General features: G+C 39.3%; 1 protein-coding gene across 4 annotated transcripts in view; it reads right to left on the bottom strand.

Moving 5' to 3' along the window:
- Window positions 1-472: 472 nt before the first annotated feature.
- The window catches only part of hdac9.L (histone deacetylase 9 L homeolog), a 285273-nt gene continuing 270132 nt past the window's right edge, over window positions 473-15613 (bottom strand). For 3 of the 4 annotated variants that reach the window (XM_041565959.1, XM_041565960.1, XM_018267376.2), the window contains one exon: window positions 2540-3356. In XM_041565959.1, coding sequence (XP_041421893.1) covers window positions 3057-3356 — 300 coding nt within the window. In that variant the 3' untranslated portion in view covers window positions 2540-3056. Of the gene's footprint in view, window positions 1140-2539; window positions 3357-15613 lie in introns of those variants that run through there. The other variant, XM_018267378.2, reaches the window with a different exon arrangement.

Genomic DNA, 15613 nt, shown 5'->3' with positions numbered 1-15613 from the left:
TAGCATTAGCATCTACAAGTTTTGGGTCTTTCTGTAATATGGAGCATTGCGCCTTATGTTTACTAAAAACACTTAGGGGCAGATTTATCAAGGGTGGAATTTCAAGGGGTTAAAACCCTCGAATTCGACCATCGAATTGAAATCCTTCTAATTCGAATATCGAATTTGAAAGATTTAGCTCTAAAATAAGCATTCGATCGATCAAATAAAAATCGTTTGAACGATTGAATCGTTCAAATCGAACGATTCGAATGATTTTCAGTTATCGATCGAAGGATTTTTATTCGATGCCAAAAACGTAGAAAATGCTTGTAGAAGGTCCCCATAGGCTTATAATGCAATTCAGTAGGTTTAACTTGGCGAAGTATTGAATTCGAAGGATTTTTAAAGAGACAGTACTTCGACTATTGAATGATCGAATAGTCAAATGATTTTTTTTTTTTTTGAATCGTTCGAATCGAAGTCGAATTTGATGGTTGAAGTAGCCTATATGATGGTCAAAGTATCCAAAAATTTACTTCGAAATTTGTACTTTTTGAAATTCGAATATTCACCCGAGGCTTAGTAAATCTGCCCCTTCGAAAGTTTAAAATCCAAAAGGATTGGTTTGCATGAATTTAGCCTAACTTTGTTTACATTAAGTACAAGGTACTGTTTTATTAATGCAAGGAAAATATAAAAAAAAAATTAAAAACAGACTTTTTTGCTGAAGATAGGACACATTGCTCCATTTTCACAGCACTCCGGTTAAGCGGTGTCCAGATAATACATCCTATGCCTGTATTTAGAATTATGCAACATTCAAGTAGAAATATGTTCTCCGATACCTGCATTGCCATGAAACAGGAAACGACACAGATGTTTTTGTAAATATTATCATCCAAATATAAATGAACAATGATAATTTTCTCTTGTGAGCAATGACGTTTATATGGAACAAGAAAATCGAGTCTGATTTCACACTCATGTTATTTCTTCGCATCCATGATGGCCACAGAAAAATGAAAGACGTGATCTCTGGTTATGGAAGGTTCCGTCATTGATTTAGAGGATGCCATATTCCTGTTCTTCCTCCAGCAAGTTGCTTTAGAAAATCAGGGTGTTTCTCCAGAACACAACATGCCCACAGTTCAGGTTACCTAACAAAATGTATGGTGAAATGAGAGTTTGCACATGATACAAAAATAATAAGTCAAGCTTTACTTTTGGTCACGCTTTCAATGTTCAAGGCTTTTTTTTAATATAGATTAAATTTATAGAAAACTAATAGACAAGCACATAATTATATTTTCTTTTAATTGTTACAAAAGTTCTGTACAAAACATTTTCACATAGGAACTAAATTCACACTCCCAATTTCAAATACATTTTTTATATAGAAAAAAGTGAAATGGATGTAATTTTCCTAACTTGAAAAAAAGCCATAAACACGTGCTGGCCTGTTTCACTCATTCCATTTGTACTGTGTCTACCTACAGCAACACTAAGGGGCATATTTATCAAGGGTCGAATTTAGAGTTTATGGGAGTTTGTAAAAACTCCCATAAACTCGAAATTCGAAAAAAAAAACGACCAATTGAAATTAATTAAAAAATGTGTATTGAATCGAATCCAAAAGTTGCAGTAACCCATAGTAACCAATAAGATGTTTGCTTTTAAACAGGTGACCTGCTATTTGGTTGCTATAGGTGATTAGACCAACAGCAAACTTTGCTCTTTTTAGTACATTTCCACAATAGGGATTTTTTTCATGTGTTTTTTGCTGTGGAGTTCTGCCCATCCAATTTTATAAAAGAGAGCATGCTCAAGGAAAGTAAAATTGCCTACAGAAATTCTTGTTTACGGTTTTGTTCATAATTTAAATTGCAATACTATGGGGGTTATTTATCAAAGTCCGAATTTATCTCAATATTTTCTGCTGCAAACTTAGATCAAATCCACTCGGGCAGGCCCGGATTTGTGGCGAGGCCACAAAGGCCTGGGCCTGAAGTGTATGTGGAACGCAGCATTCCCAAGCACTATCACGCGCACGTGGGGAGGGGGAATGGTGCGCGTCGATATCAGGTGCTAGGACCCAGAGGCTTCGGGTCTCCCGGGAGAGATATCCGGCACTTTGCTCAGGTTTTTTATTCTTATTTATTATTACATTTTCCTGAAAATTTTCTCCCGAAAACTTTGGGGTATTGCACGTAACCCAGCGCACATCAAAAAATCATTGGGACTTCTTCCATTGACTTATATGCAACCTCAACAGGTCTGAGATGCTGGGTTTTCAGATTCGGGGTTTAATAAATTCCGAAAAATTCGTGATTTTTTAAAAGTCCAATTTTATAAAAAAAAAATCACAAATTTTTCATGATTTTTGCATTTAATAAATAACTAGTGATGGGCGAATTTATTCGCCAGGCGCGAATTCGCTTCGAATTTGCGCGATTCGCGGCAGGCGAATAAATTCGCGAAACGGCCGCGAAAATTCGCCGAAAAATTCAAAAACGGGCGCCGGCGTCGAAAAAATGGGCGCCGGCGTCAAAAACGAGGCGCAAATTCGCCCATCACTATAAATAACCCCCTTAATATGTTCCCTTTTGCGAGGCATGGAAAAGTTCATAATTTCTAGCAAAGTACCTTGAACACAATATAAAATTTTTTATGGTAATCCCATTTAATGCTATGCCAGCCTCACTAGAAGAAATGCAATTGTTTCTTTACATAACTGTAAATATGTATGTAAATATTTCTAGGCATTTTTATTCATTGCACTTAAATAGGCAATGCAGTTCCCATACTGTAAATGAAACCAGAAAGCCTTATATGACTAATGACAAATAGGTCCATTAAAGCTACATTCAAAACAAATGTTCCAGCAAGATTACAAAAAAATGAAAAAGGGAGTATAAAGAGCAGATTTTGTCATGATTCCTATTCTCAAAAAGAAAATGATGGAAGAAAAAAAAAATCCTTTTGGTGCTGAAAATGAATAAATCACTTTCTCAGAAAATTGATTCTCTTTTTATCATTCTACCAAAAGTTTTACAATGAGTGCCTGTCATCAAACTTCAAAGAATAACTTTAAGGACAAATCCTGGAGCTAAATCTTTGCCTATTACCTGTTGCACAAAAACTGCCTTCTGCTCAGACTGAAGGTGTGTTTTAATTTCGTCCTCGCTATCTGGTGGCTCCTCTTTCACTTTCACAGATCCGAGAGGTCCAGTCCTAAGATCTGTACTGCTGTAACTTCTTGTGTTATCCGCAGAGGAACTCTTTTCTTGTATCACATTATCTCCATGAAGATCTTCCTCAGCTTCTTCAAGATGTCCCTCGGGTTGTCGAAGTTGCTCAATAGATTTGGAAAGTATCTTAAAAATAAAATGAATAGGTGTTAAATGTGATAAAAAAAACAATCTTTATATACCTGTGCAGAAATCAGTCAAGGGCAGAGGTTGTCAGACTTTTTGGTTTAAACCCCTTAGGTGCACCTGAGGAAGGGGGTGTTCCTGAAAGTTTGTGCTACAAACTGCAATAAATGATCTAAAAGGCAATTGCTGGTGTATAGGGGTGCTTCACACAAATTTCACCTTAAATGACCTTCAAGGTGGGTTTTGAGAAGTATCTAGGTGCATTCTTCCCAAATATCATTCTAACTGACCTTTAGGTAGAGCCCCCCAGACACTGCTCCAATCCCTCCTTGGGGGCCAGCTTTATAGTTTGGAAACCGCTTATCTAGGGATCCTATATACTAAACGAAGGTTGTTTCTATGCCCGGCGTGTCGGGGAGGCAGATGCGCGCGCATCTTCAGCTGAAAGGTTAGGAAAGATGCGCGCGCAGAAAGACACGCCGGACATAGGTTGCTGGCAGAAGATTCAGGCAGACACCGTCCCCCTCACTCATGCCCGGCGTGTCGGGGAGGCCCCTCACTCATGCCCGCCGTGTCGGGGAGGCAGATGCGCGCGCATCTTCAGCTGAAAGGCTAGGAAAGATGCGCGTGCAGAAAGACACTCCGGACATAGGTTGCTGGCATAAGATTCAGGCAGAGACCGTCCCCCTCACTCTTACCGCTGTCTCCTTCTGCCTCCCGCCGCCTCTTCTTTGCTGGGGAACCGTTGCGTACCTGAGTGGGCGGCACCGCGCTGCCCAATCAGCACGCACCATCGGCCATGTTGCTACTCCTCTGTGAGTGCCCGGCGCTGCCCAATCAGCACGCACCATCGGCCATGTTGCTACTCCTCTGTGAGTGCCCGGCGTGTCAGCTGAAAGACACGCCGGACATAGGTTAGGAAGGAGGCATATGCGCTGTGCTGGCGGCAGATTCAGGCTCCCCAGACACCGTCCCCCTCACTCTTACCGCTGTCTCCTTCTGCCTCCCGCCACCTCTTCTTTGCTGGGGAAGTGTTGCGTACCTGAGTGGGCGGCACCGCACTGCCCAATCAGCACGCACCATCGGCCATGTTGCTACTCCTCTGTGAGTTTGTGTAATGGCGGCGCTAGCGACACTGTAGGAGGGGAAACGGTTGCGTACCTGCGTGGGCGGCAACGCGCTGCCCAATCAACACGCACCATTCAGGTCACAAGGGTCAAAGCAAACCAATCCGCCCACTGAACGTCTGTATGCGCCCTTTCTCCTCAGTTAAATCATCCTTCATACGGTGTGTTGTTCCTCACTATATCTCTCTGCTGAGAACTGTGCTAGCCATCAGGGGCACCATTTGAGGATACAGCTACTAAACTAGCACAACCACTGCCAGCAGCTACTCCACTGCCTCTGTCACACCAGTTAATAAGCTGTCTGCCTCTGTCACCAGTGCCGGCAGCTACTCCACTGCCTCTGTCACACCAGTTAATAAGCTGTCTGCCTCTGTCACCAGTGCTGGCAGCTACTCCACTGCCTCTGTCACCAGTGCAGACTGCCAGCAGCTACTCCACTGCCGCTGTCACCAGTGCCACCAGCTACTCCACTGCCTCTGTCACACCAGTTAATTAATTGTCTGCCTCTGTCACCAGTGCCGGCAGCTATAGTCATGCTGTTAAGAAACCTTAACACTAAGCAAGGTTTATGTAACGGTACACGGTTGGTTGTGAAGACCATGAGACAAAATGTTATCAAGGCAGAAGTGCTTACAGGATCCCATAGCGGTGATACCATTTTGATTCCCAGAATTGACCTTACCAGTTCTGACCAGGAATTACCTTTTAAACTTAAACGACGACAATTCCCCATTAAGGCTGCATTTGCCATGACAATCAACAAATCACAAGGACAAACATTGGATAAAGTCGGCATTTACCTATCTGAGCCTGTGTTTGGTCATGGTCAACTTTATGTTGCATTTTCAAGAGTGCAGCGTTCATCTGTTGTTAAAGTCAAGATTTTAAGTACAGCTCACCAGGGAGAACTCATTCAAGGACAGGAGAACATTTTCACCAAAAATGTTGTTTATAAAGAAATTTTTCAGTAACACTTTACTACCAATAAACTCAAAATTTAAGAATTCTAATAGCAGATAGGTAACAACAAGCAATCGGCACAGATTCACTCTACATCCCCACAAATTAGCGTCGCCAGTTGCTGCCTGGGGATGGAGAGTGAATCAGCACCCATCACATTTTGCTGCCTCACTGTTGTTACCATTCTTTCATTAACGATTCTTTAGAGAATCGGGGGTTTACTGGTTAATTACTAAAAGAGTGGTAAATCGGAAAGTGTAAATAAACAAGCATTTCTGACAATCAACATATCATATGCACACCTATATTTATGAATAAATGCCACAGGTATTTTACGTTCTTCAGAGATAAATATTCAAACTAGTCTCTATTTCTCTGTCAAATTATTATAGCTCCACTATTATGTCAAAATATTAGGGATGCACCGAATCCATTATTTTGGATTCGGCCGAATACCGAACAAAATCTGAATCCTAATTTGGATATGTAAATTAGGGGTGGGAAGGGGAAAAAATATTACTTCCTTGTTTTGTGACAAAAAGTCACTTGATTTCAGATTCAGATTCGGTTCGGCCCGGCAGAAGGATTCGGCCGAATCTGAATCCTGCTGAAAAAGGGCGAATTCTGGCTGAATGCCGATCCAAGTCCTGGATTCGGTGCATAAAAAATGAATATATACAATATGTAAATGTGAGGTTACACCCTACATTTCTATTAAAATTTGAATGTGTGAACACCTAAAAAGAATTCGAAAACTCAAATTTGAATGTTCTATTAAACCATTAATAAATCTGCCCCTAAATGTCAAACAAGTTTGTTGAAAGTGGATCCTTACTATTTTATGCTTTCCTATTTAACTCCCAGTCTCACTGCCCCCCAGACTTGCATACATAAACTCAGGGCCCTATTTATTACAATTTTAGATCACTTTTTGTTCCGCAATGTGAGAAAAACTCAGTTCAATGTTTTTCAAATTAGAGTTCTCCAAACTCAAACTTCAGTTGTTTATTGATCAAACAATTCTTGATGCTTCAAAAAATCAGTCAATTAAAAAAGTCAGTAAGAATTTATTCCAAGGGTTTTCTTTATTTGAACAGTCAAATTTGTAAGAATAAAATGAGCAATACAATTTCTGTTGAGATTGGCTTTATCCCCACAAATTAACAAGATCGTGTTTTACTGGTTCAAGTTTTTGGTATATTAGTGCTTGAGAAGAAAAAAATTGCAATTGAGAAATAGTCAATTCGAGTTATACCGTTTTTTTCCCTTGATCGAAGTTCAAAAAGAAAACTTAAAAATGGATTTTTGCATTAAAAATGTGCTATGGGTAATTAAGATTTGAACTTAATAATTTTCTACTGAAGAAGACTACATTTGTAAATGCTAATTTTTGTTCTCATTTATGCGATTTTTCTTCCAGTTTACGACTTTTTTTTACATTTCCTCCGAACTCAGTTCTGTGGTTTTGCCACCCCCCACCGTAGTGACTTGATACAATGGTGCAAAGTAACATAAAGCATAAAGAATATTTTAAAACAGTGGCTCGCTGTAAATTACAGTCAATAATGTCATCTGCTTCTATTTAAAATAACATGTCAAAACTGATGTGTCATTCTGGTTTTGAACATTATTTTGAACACTGACAAAGCCAATCCTTTATAATTCCCTCAATGAAGGCACAATGCTATTAGAGGGTTAAACATCATATATGCTTTTTTAATAAGAATGCTCATGACTGAAGGGGGGGGGACTTTAATAAGAAACAGTTATTCTTCTAGGGGTTATCTGCTCATTTCTCCCAGTGGGCTTTGAAGTAATGTAACATTAAAGCAATGACAGCACCAAAGTGTCGTTTGTGGATGAACAATGGTTTTTCTTTGACTTACTCAAAAAGTATCGATCATTACAATGACATCTCTGTACAGAAAAAAAAATAAGAAAAGAAAGTAAACAGTTTTCAATAAAAGCCAAAGGGTGGGTATCGGGGCATTGTGGGCCTTTCCTTGGGAGATTTTAGGATGACATTTATCAAGGTAAATGCAGTCAAACCTTTAGAACATGTATTAAGATTCATCATTCACTTGTGAAACTCCCCAAATGGAAAATAACATAAAATTTCCAGCGGGAGTGTTTATATATTATATTTTGAGGTCTATAATAGTTATAAAACCTAAACTTGCTGTGTAGGGCAACAAATATTAGCAGTTTTTTTTAATAAGACCATTTTCCTGTGTAATTTAAAGCCAACTGACAAAGATCCATAAAAGAATATCTAAATAGTGTTTTGTTAGCCTGCTTATATCCTTGCATACAATTGGGGGCAGATTTATCAAGGGTCAAACTTCGAAGTGTAAAATACCTCGAAATTTGACCATTGAATTAAAATACTTCGAATATCGAAGTCAAAGTATTTTTCCCAAATTTTTTTTATCCAAAAAATTACTTCGAATTTCGATTTTTTTACTTTAATTCCCTCGAAATCACTTTGACCCTTGATAAATCTGCCCCTAATGTACATGATAGGATTTCAAAAAAACGGCGAAAAATTATCGAAACGGCGCCGGCGTCTAGACTTTTACGCCGGCGCCCGTTTTTGTCGAAAAAAATTTTTTTTTGACGCCGGTGAATTTCTTCGGACGAATTTTCGCGGGTGTTTCGCGAATTTATTCGCTGGCATCGAATCGCGCAAATTCGCGCCTGGCGAATAAATTCGCCCATCACTACTCTTTATCAAATTTTGGTTTGGAAGCTGGATTTCCCCTTTAAAAATTTGCTGGCCCAATTTCCTACAGCTATCATTAAGGAAACCTCAAATTAGCCAAGCAGTTAATTTAATTAACAATTAATTTTTCCATGTAGAACGTTATGTTTATGCTGAATTCACTTATTTGAAACAAAGCTATTGTTCCTTTTTACTGTACAAAGGGGAAAGGATAATCTCATTATACAGAGCTAATTAGCTATAGATTACCTTGCGTGGGAGACTATATGGTGCATGGTTTAAAAACCTCTACCTTTACAATGTCACGCTCTGAAACAAAGCAACTGATCTGCATAAAAATCAGAATCATCAGGCATTCCACATTTATGTTTGATAAGCCAGAAAATGCATTTGTTTGGTACTGTATTTAGCATAAAGGACCTAAATTTCCTGAAACGATACAAACGTAATCCGTTGCATTTTAATGCAGTCGGGTTCCACTGTGCTAAATCAAATTCTGTAAAAGTGATCAAAGTTCTACCATAGGGAGCCAGCTGTCCCGTGCACAGAAGTGAATTAAATCTGACAACAGCATGCCTTCCAAAAGAAAGAACGGTTCGGATTTCCAAATATTAATATTTCAAAAGTAAAGCAAAGCTTTTCCACCCACACTTGAATGGAATGCCACAATTTGCATTCCAAGTACAACTTTTAAAGGTGTTTCTCATAGAGCATTGCATAGGTGAAATATCAACTGTGAAAATAGAGTCCTTTTATTTTTTTAGGATTTGAAAACAACAGCGTGCTGAAAATTCACTTCTTAAATGTTAATAAAAGAAGTGACTTCTAAAGTTGCACTTGCTGGTGAGAAAAGTTTGGATAACTGTACAGCCAGACGTACGGCAGTCTTTCCAATGGCTAGTACAAAAAGGAGCAAACTGATCATTTCTAAACCAGATAAAGAAAATAAATGTCCCTCCTGCTGTCAGAACTACAATACACTGAATATATATATATTACTATTGATGCAGGATATTTTCACCAGACACAATGTAAATGTTTTTGCTTGGAGACCAAAAGCTCAAGCACAAACGTATATTACTGTATGTACTATTCAAGGTTTGTACTTGCACCTAAAAAACATCTGTAATGTTTAGTAGAGTAGTCTGAGGACTGGCAAATAGTGATAGGTGAATAAATTCGCAGCAAACTTCCGTGTTTCGCTGCAAGCAAATTAATCTGCAAAACTGAGGCAACAATTTGTCTGCAAAAAAAACCCGTGGCCAAAAAAAATGAATGCACATCAAAATTGGTGTGCGCATAAAAATTGTCGCACATAAAAATTATTCGGACACCCTTTGATTTTAATGCATTTAGACCAAATAGTCGCAAGTGTCAAAATTTTTACGCCCATTGACTTTCGTTACGCAACCATTTCGCAGTAAATTCGCACATTTTTTTGCAAAGATTCGCCAATCACTACTGACAAACTTGATTTTTTTAATTTTTCCACATATGTGCGGGACGTGTATTCATTGGTTTCTTCTGGCATGATTTTTGGATGAGACTCTATATATCTTTATAGTTACAGGACAAGGACAGTCAATCAATTGTACAGTCAATTGTACAATCCCTTGATCCCAAACAGCCGTTGGGAAGCAGAACCATCTAAAACTCAATGTTTACATCAATAGTGGTTTTCAAACCTCTTACAGGACTTTCTAGCAGAAGGAAACAACCTCAGAAATGTTGAAATATGCAATTCTATGAAAACTGGATATATTTAGTAACAGGGAACAACACTTTTTTATTATTAAAGAGAAAAGGGAAATCATTTTAAAAATGTAATTACTTGATTAAAATGGAGTCTATGGGAGATGGCCTTTCCCTAATTTATAGCTTTCTGGATAATGGGTTTCCGGATGACGGATCCCATTCCTAAAAATCACCATGTGAACATGTCATAAGTTAAAGTAGTCCTCTGAGTGAGTAGTGAGAAATGGTGTTCTTATTCTTTAATAGATAAGTTTTTTTGTATGTTTTTTATCTGTGTATATGGTCATAAATACTAATGTGCCATGAGAGACATTTTGTGTACTAGGGATATTTATTATAAAGAATGCCTGGGGGAGTAAGCCAGGAACTGGAAACAACAAGGCCATGTCAGGGCTAGGAATGAGGAAAGCGGAAGAGGAGATTAAGGATTATATTGTAGTTCCTGGGTTACTATTGGGGTGGAAGGGAAGGAAGGAAGTGAAGGGAGCATGCTCTTTTACCATAAACAGCTCCCGTCTGCCCTCCCAGAATAAGGGGGTATTTGGGAAAGGAGGGAGTGGGAGTGTTAGCATAATGTCGCAGCGGAAGGGACTCCTCTAAGGGGGGAGCCGGTGAGAGTGGTTAAATGTAGGGCTTAACAGGGGTTAGGCCTCGGGCTAAAGTGATGGAACGGGCCCAGTGGAAGGGGCATGAGTTACGGAGGAAAGCTGCGCCTAGGAAGGACAGCAGACGATATTGGGTACAATTCTTTGCCGCCTTCATCGGCTAAATAAGTTAATAGTTAAATATTTGATAAATGTGATGGTGTATTGCCCTACACTTAATTCTTTTGGTTTATGTTGGTCGTTATTTATGTGTTTGAATAAATAAGCTGCAGAATTTTTCACCCAAGATATCAGGTGTGGTTGGTTTGTTATTTATGGAAAGCGGGGGGCGATACTTGGTGTTGTTGGGAGGCGCCTGTCAGATTGACGCTGCCCCTGTCATGTGTCAAATGAAATTTGCAGTAAAAGGAATGTATCAAGGTGTGTTTCATGTATCAATGAGAACGCCAGATTTGCCGTTGTTACTTTACATTGCTTCGGGGCGGAAGTCACTCTAAGAGAAAATGCTTGAAAATGTTAAATTTTTTTCACGGTGATGCCTGATGATGTTTGGTGTATTATCCTGAAGTTTTTACACCACATAATAAATGTGCCCCTAAATGTTTGTGTTACTGGCCACAGACACATGCCATTGTATTCAAACAAGGAGAATTGCTATTCATGTTCTATTATCCGTTGCTGATGTTGGGGTAGCTACACGGTGCTGCTAACAGCCTACATTTATCTCTATTTAGATGTATTTATTTTGCACCCTGCTGAAAAGTCATTCTGTGATAAACCTATAGGTTTGTTTCATTACTAAATTGGGCACCTAGTAAAAACAAATATCTCTAGGTCTGTTTCCTTAGGAGAAGAACAAATTCTGTTTGCCAAAACCTGATGCTTAGATGGTAGAAATGGTAAAGAAAACAGAAATTCCACAATATTATTTTCCAACTATACAGTAGAGTTTTTGCTAACGACAGGGCTCAGAGCTGCGGAGTCAGTGATAGTCCTTTGCTGGTTGCCAGAAGTGGTGTGGTTTTAATATATCCAGTAATAATTATTATGACTAGTTTTCTCTTTTCCTGACAGCGTGGAATATCTTTAGGAATTTATGAGATTTTATCAGTGTGAATATTTTCATTCATGCTTAGTCCTTAGCAGGAAGTTCCTAAGACCCCAGTAAAGCACTAATATAGCAGTTCAAGTTATTACTGCTTGGTTCCCTCTTCAGTAATACTAGGCATCAGGCTCTACATATGGAAGGTATAAATGAGGATAAGCAAGGCTAACTAAATAAAACAGCAGGATCAGACAGGTAAATGTTTTAGTTCCAGCTCCAGCTTTGAAGTACAATATCCCTGTTAAAATAGGTTCAATAATCTGCAGTACTCCCAGCACGCTTGTCTAATGTTTGAAGTTTTGTTTTATATATATTTGCTTTACCGGTGCCCCACACTAAAAACAAATCATTGGCCTGCAAATAAATAATAATAAATCATAAAAATGTAGGAATTATGCTCTGCGTCCTTATTTCATAGCAAAATAAACTGGCATTTTCAGATAAGTTGAGGAAGCGGTTTTCCCCCCGCTTGTGTGTGAATTTTCCGCTGGAATAAAATGTTTTAAAGGCAATGCCTGAGGATGGTGTGCTTCATATCCTGTTCTTCAAGATAAGGAATTTGGCTGACTTGGAGGCAGCTTGGGAGTGGATGCACCCAGAAAGAAGTAAGTGGTGTGCTGAAGAAAAATTGTATTTGGACTGATTTTCAGATAAGTCCCATTAAATTAAGATGTCAAATACCAGGTTTAGAAGTGATATTTGTTTGTATTTTCTCTAGAAAACACACACGGAAGGCCTCAGTCACAATGTCTGGAATTCATTGTCACACTGCAACTATCCATGTGAAAACTGAATGCAGCTTGATTTCAATGCAGCTGTTAGTCACATCTTATGTTGGCATAGGATTTTCAAACAATTTAGTTGATATACTTTGGCTTAAGTTATAACTCTATACTGCTACAGGTATAGGATCCCTTATCCAGAAACCCGGCTTCGAATTACAGAATAGCTGTCTCCCATAGACTCCATTTTATCCAAATAATCCAAATTTTTAAAAAGGATTTCCTTTTCTCTGTAATAATAAAACAGTAGCTTGTACTTGATCCGAACTAAGATATAATTGATCCGTATTGGAAGCAAAACCAGCCTATTGGGTTTATTTCATGTTTAAATTAATTTCTAGTAGACTTAAGGCATGAAGACCCAAATTACAGAAAGATCCATTATCCGGAAAACCCCAGGTCCTGAGCATTCTGGATAACAGGTCCCATACCAGTACTAACAATAAGGTTATATTCCTTACAAAGATCAATTTAAACATTCCTGATAGTCTGGTGTTCTGTAAAAGAAGGAGATGTTTGCCAATATATTCTACCCACGCTAAGATTCGGGGAGATTTAGTCCCCGGTGGGGTGGCACTCTGAGATCTTTGTTTTCCCAACTCGCCTGAAGTTTCCTCATGAGGCAACTTCGGATGACTTCGTAAAATGAAGCACTCCAAGTGCCATCCCGCCGGCGATTTAGATTGTAGCCGGCAGGAAGGCTTTTAAGGGAGATTAGTTGCCCAAAGAAGAGGCGATTTGTCGATGGGCGACAAAATCTACCCGAATCGCGTGTGTCATTAGCATTATAGTAACTGGAGGCAATATACTATACAGGTATGGGATCGGTCATCTGGAAACCTGTTAGGCCGTCTTCCATAGACTCCCTTTTATCCAAATAATTTACATTTTTAAAAATGATTTCCCTTTTTTCTGTAATAATAAAACAGTACCTTGTACTTGATCCCAACTAAGATATAATTAATCCTAATTGGAAGCAAAATCAGCCTGTTAGGTTTATTTAATATGTACATGATTTTTAGTAGATTTTCTTTATGGAGATCCAAATTATGGAAAGATTCATTATCCTGAAAACCCAAGGCCGTGAGCATTCTGGATAGCATGTCCCATACCTGTACAACAGTTATTATTCAATAAGAGGACCTCGAAGTCCTGTAACTGATACATCCATATACATTTTGATTATTTACATTTGATTTTGAGGGTTGAGCTGGATGCATAACAAAATTTCCTTTACATGAATAATGTGATAAACAAAAGCCATGAATATGTTTGCTTAGGGAACTTTGGGGGAATTTTACTAAAGGGCGAAGTGACTAATGCTGGCGAAAATTCACAAGCATGACATCATTTCAGAACTTCACCGATTTACATATGGGCGTAACTTCGCTAGCGAAGGAGATAGACTCTAGCAGTATTTTGTAACACTAACGCCAGGCGAAGTTGCGCTCTGGTGAACAAACTTAACTACGCTAATTCACTAAGATTGAGATTTTTAGCTGAACGTTACCTCTTGCGCCAGACTTACCTTCTCCAGCTCAGACCAGGCAAAGTGCAACAGAGTAGAAAGGACTTGGTCAAAAAATTGTTGAAGTGCCAAAAAACGCTGGCGTCTTTTACTTTTTACAGGATGATAGGCTGCAAAAGATCATCACTTTTTTGGGGTACCCGGCTTCCCCCCTACATTTCCTAACATATGGCACATAAACTATACAGTGGGCACATGTGTAGGGCAATATAACAACTCTAGTTTATTTTATTAAGGTTCCCGGGCTTGTGTAGTGTAATGTATTGGCTGCAACATGTACGTCCATTTAACTTTAACTTCCCACCGGATGCAAATTAGCCAACGCTAGCGCAACTTCACTTTGCTTGCTGCAGTAACGCTAGCGCAACTTCGCAAGCGTTCAGTGCCCTGGACGCAACTTCGGATTTTCGTGAATTAGTGTTGTCCTGGTGAATCTATGCCTGGCAAAGTGTTACAATGTCAGCGAAGCCGTCGTTGGCGCAATTTTGGAGGTAAGTAAATTTGCCCCTTTGAGTGTCAGTCAGTAGAGATGTCGCGAACTGTTCGCCGGCGAACTTGTTCGCGCGAACATCGGGTGTTCGCGCTCGCCGGAAGTTCGCGAACGTCGCGCGACGTTCGCCATTTTGGGTTCGCCATTGTTGGCGCTTTTTTTTGCCCTCTCACCCCAGACCAGCAGGTACATGGCAGCCAATCAGGAAGCTCTCCCCTGGACCACTCCCCTTCCCTATAAAAACCGAAGCCCTGCAGCGTTTTTTCACTCTGCCTGTGTGTGCTGAAGAGATAGTGTAGGGAGAGAGCTGCTGCCTGTTAGTGATTTCAGGGACAGTTGAAAGTTTGCTGGCTAGTAATCGTTTTGATACTGCTCTGTTATTGGAGGGACAGAAGTCTGCAGGGGTTTGAGGGACATTTAAGCTTAGGTAGCTTTGCTGGCTAGTAATCTACCTTCTACTGCAGTGCTCTGTATGTAGCTGCAGTGGGCAGCTGTCCTGCTTCTGATCTCATCTGCTGACTGCTGCAATAACAGTAGTCCTTGTAAGGACTGCTTTTATTTATTTTTTTGTTGTTTTACTACTACTACTACTACTACTACTATAAGAGCCCAGTGCTATTAGTCTAGCAGTGTTGGGGAGTGGGACTGGTGTGCTAATCTGCTGCTCCTAGTAGTTCAGCAGCACCAACTTTAATTTTTTTTTTTAATATTCATTTTTTTTTTATTTTACTTTTTTTTATTTTACTACCGCTGTAGTAGTGTATAAGTTGACCTTTTAGGCATTATTTGCCCTGTAGGCATTATTTGCACACTGTTTTCTTCAACCCGCCATCGAGCTGTGTGACCTTGTTCACATTCTGTCTAAATATCCATAATATTACCGTCTCCAGAAAAAACACCGGAGTCACTTTTTCAAGCAGCCATAATATATTTTACGTAATCCGTATCCACCGCTGTAGTAGTGTATACGTTGGCCTTGTAGGCATTATTTGCACACTGTTTTCTTCAACCCGCCATCGAGCTGTGTGACCTTGTTCCCATTCTGTCTAAATATCCATAATATTACCGTCTCCAGAAAAAACACCGGAGTCACTTTTTTCAAGCAGCATTCATATATTTTACGTAATCCGTATCCACCGCTGTAGTAGTGTATACGTTGGCCTTGTAGGCATTATTTGCACAC

The sequence above is a fragment of the Xenopus laevis genome, chromosome 6L (genome assembly GCF_017654675.1).
Source record: "Xenopus laevis strain J_2021 chromosome 6L, Xenopus_laevis_v10.1, whole genome shotgun sequence".
Lineage (NCBI taxonomy): Eukaryota > Metazoa > Chordata > Amphibia > Anura > Pipidae > Xenopus > Xenopus laevis.
Note: the sequence above shows the minus strand (reverse complement) of the source record. Positions and strands in the feature narration are given on the sequence as shown.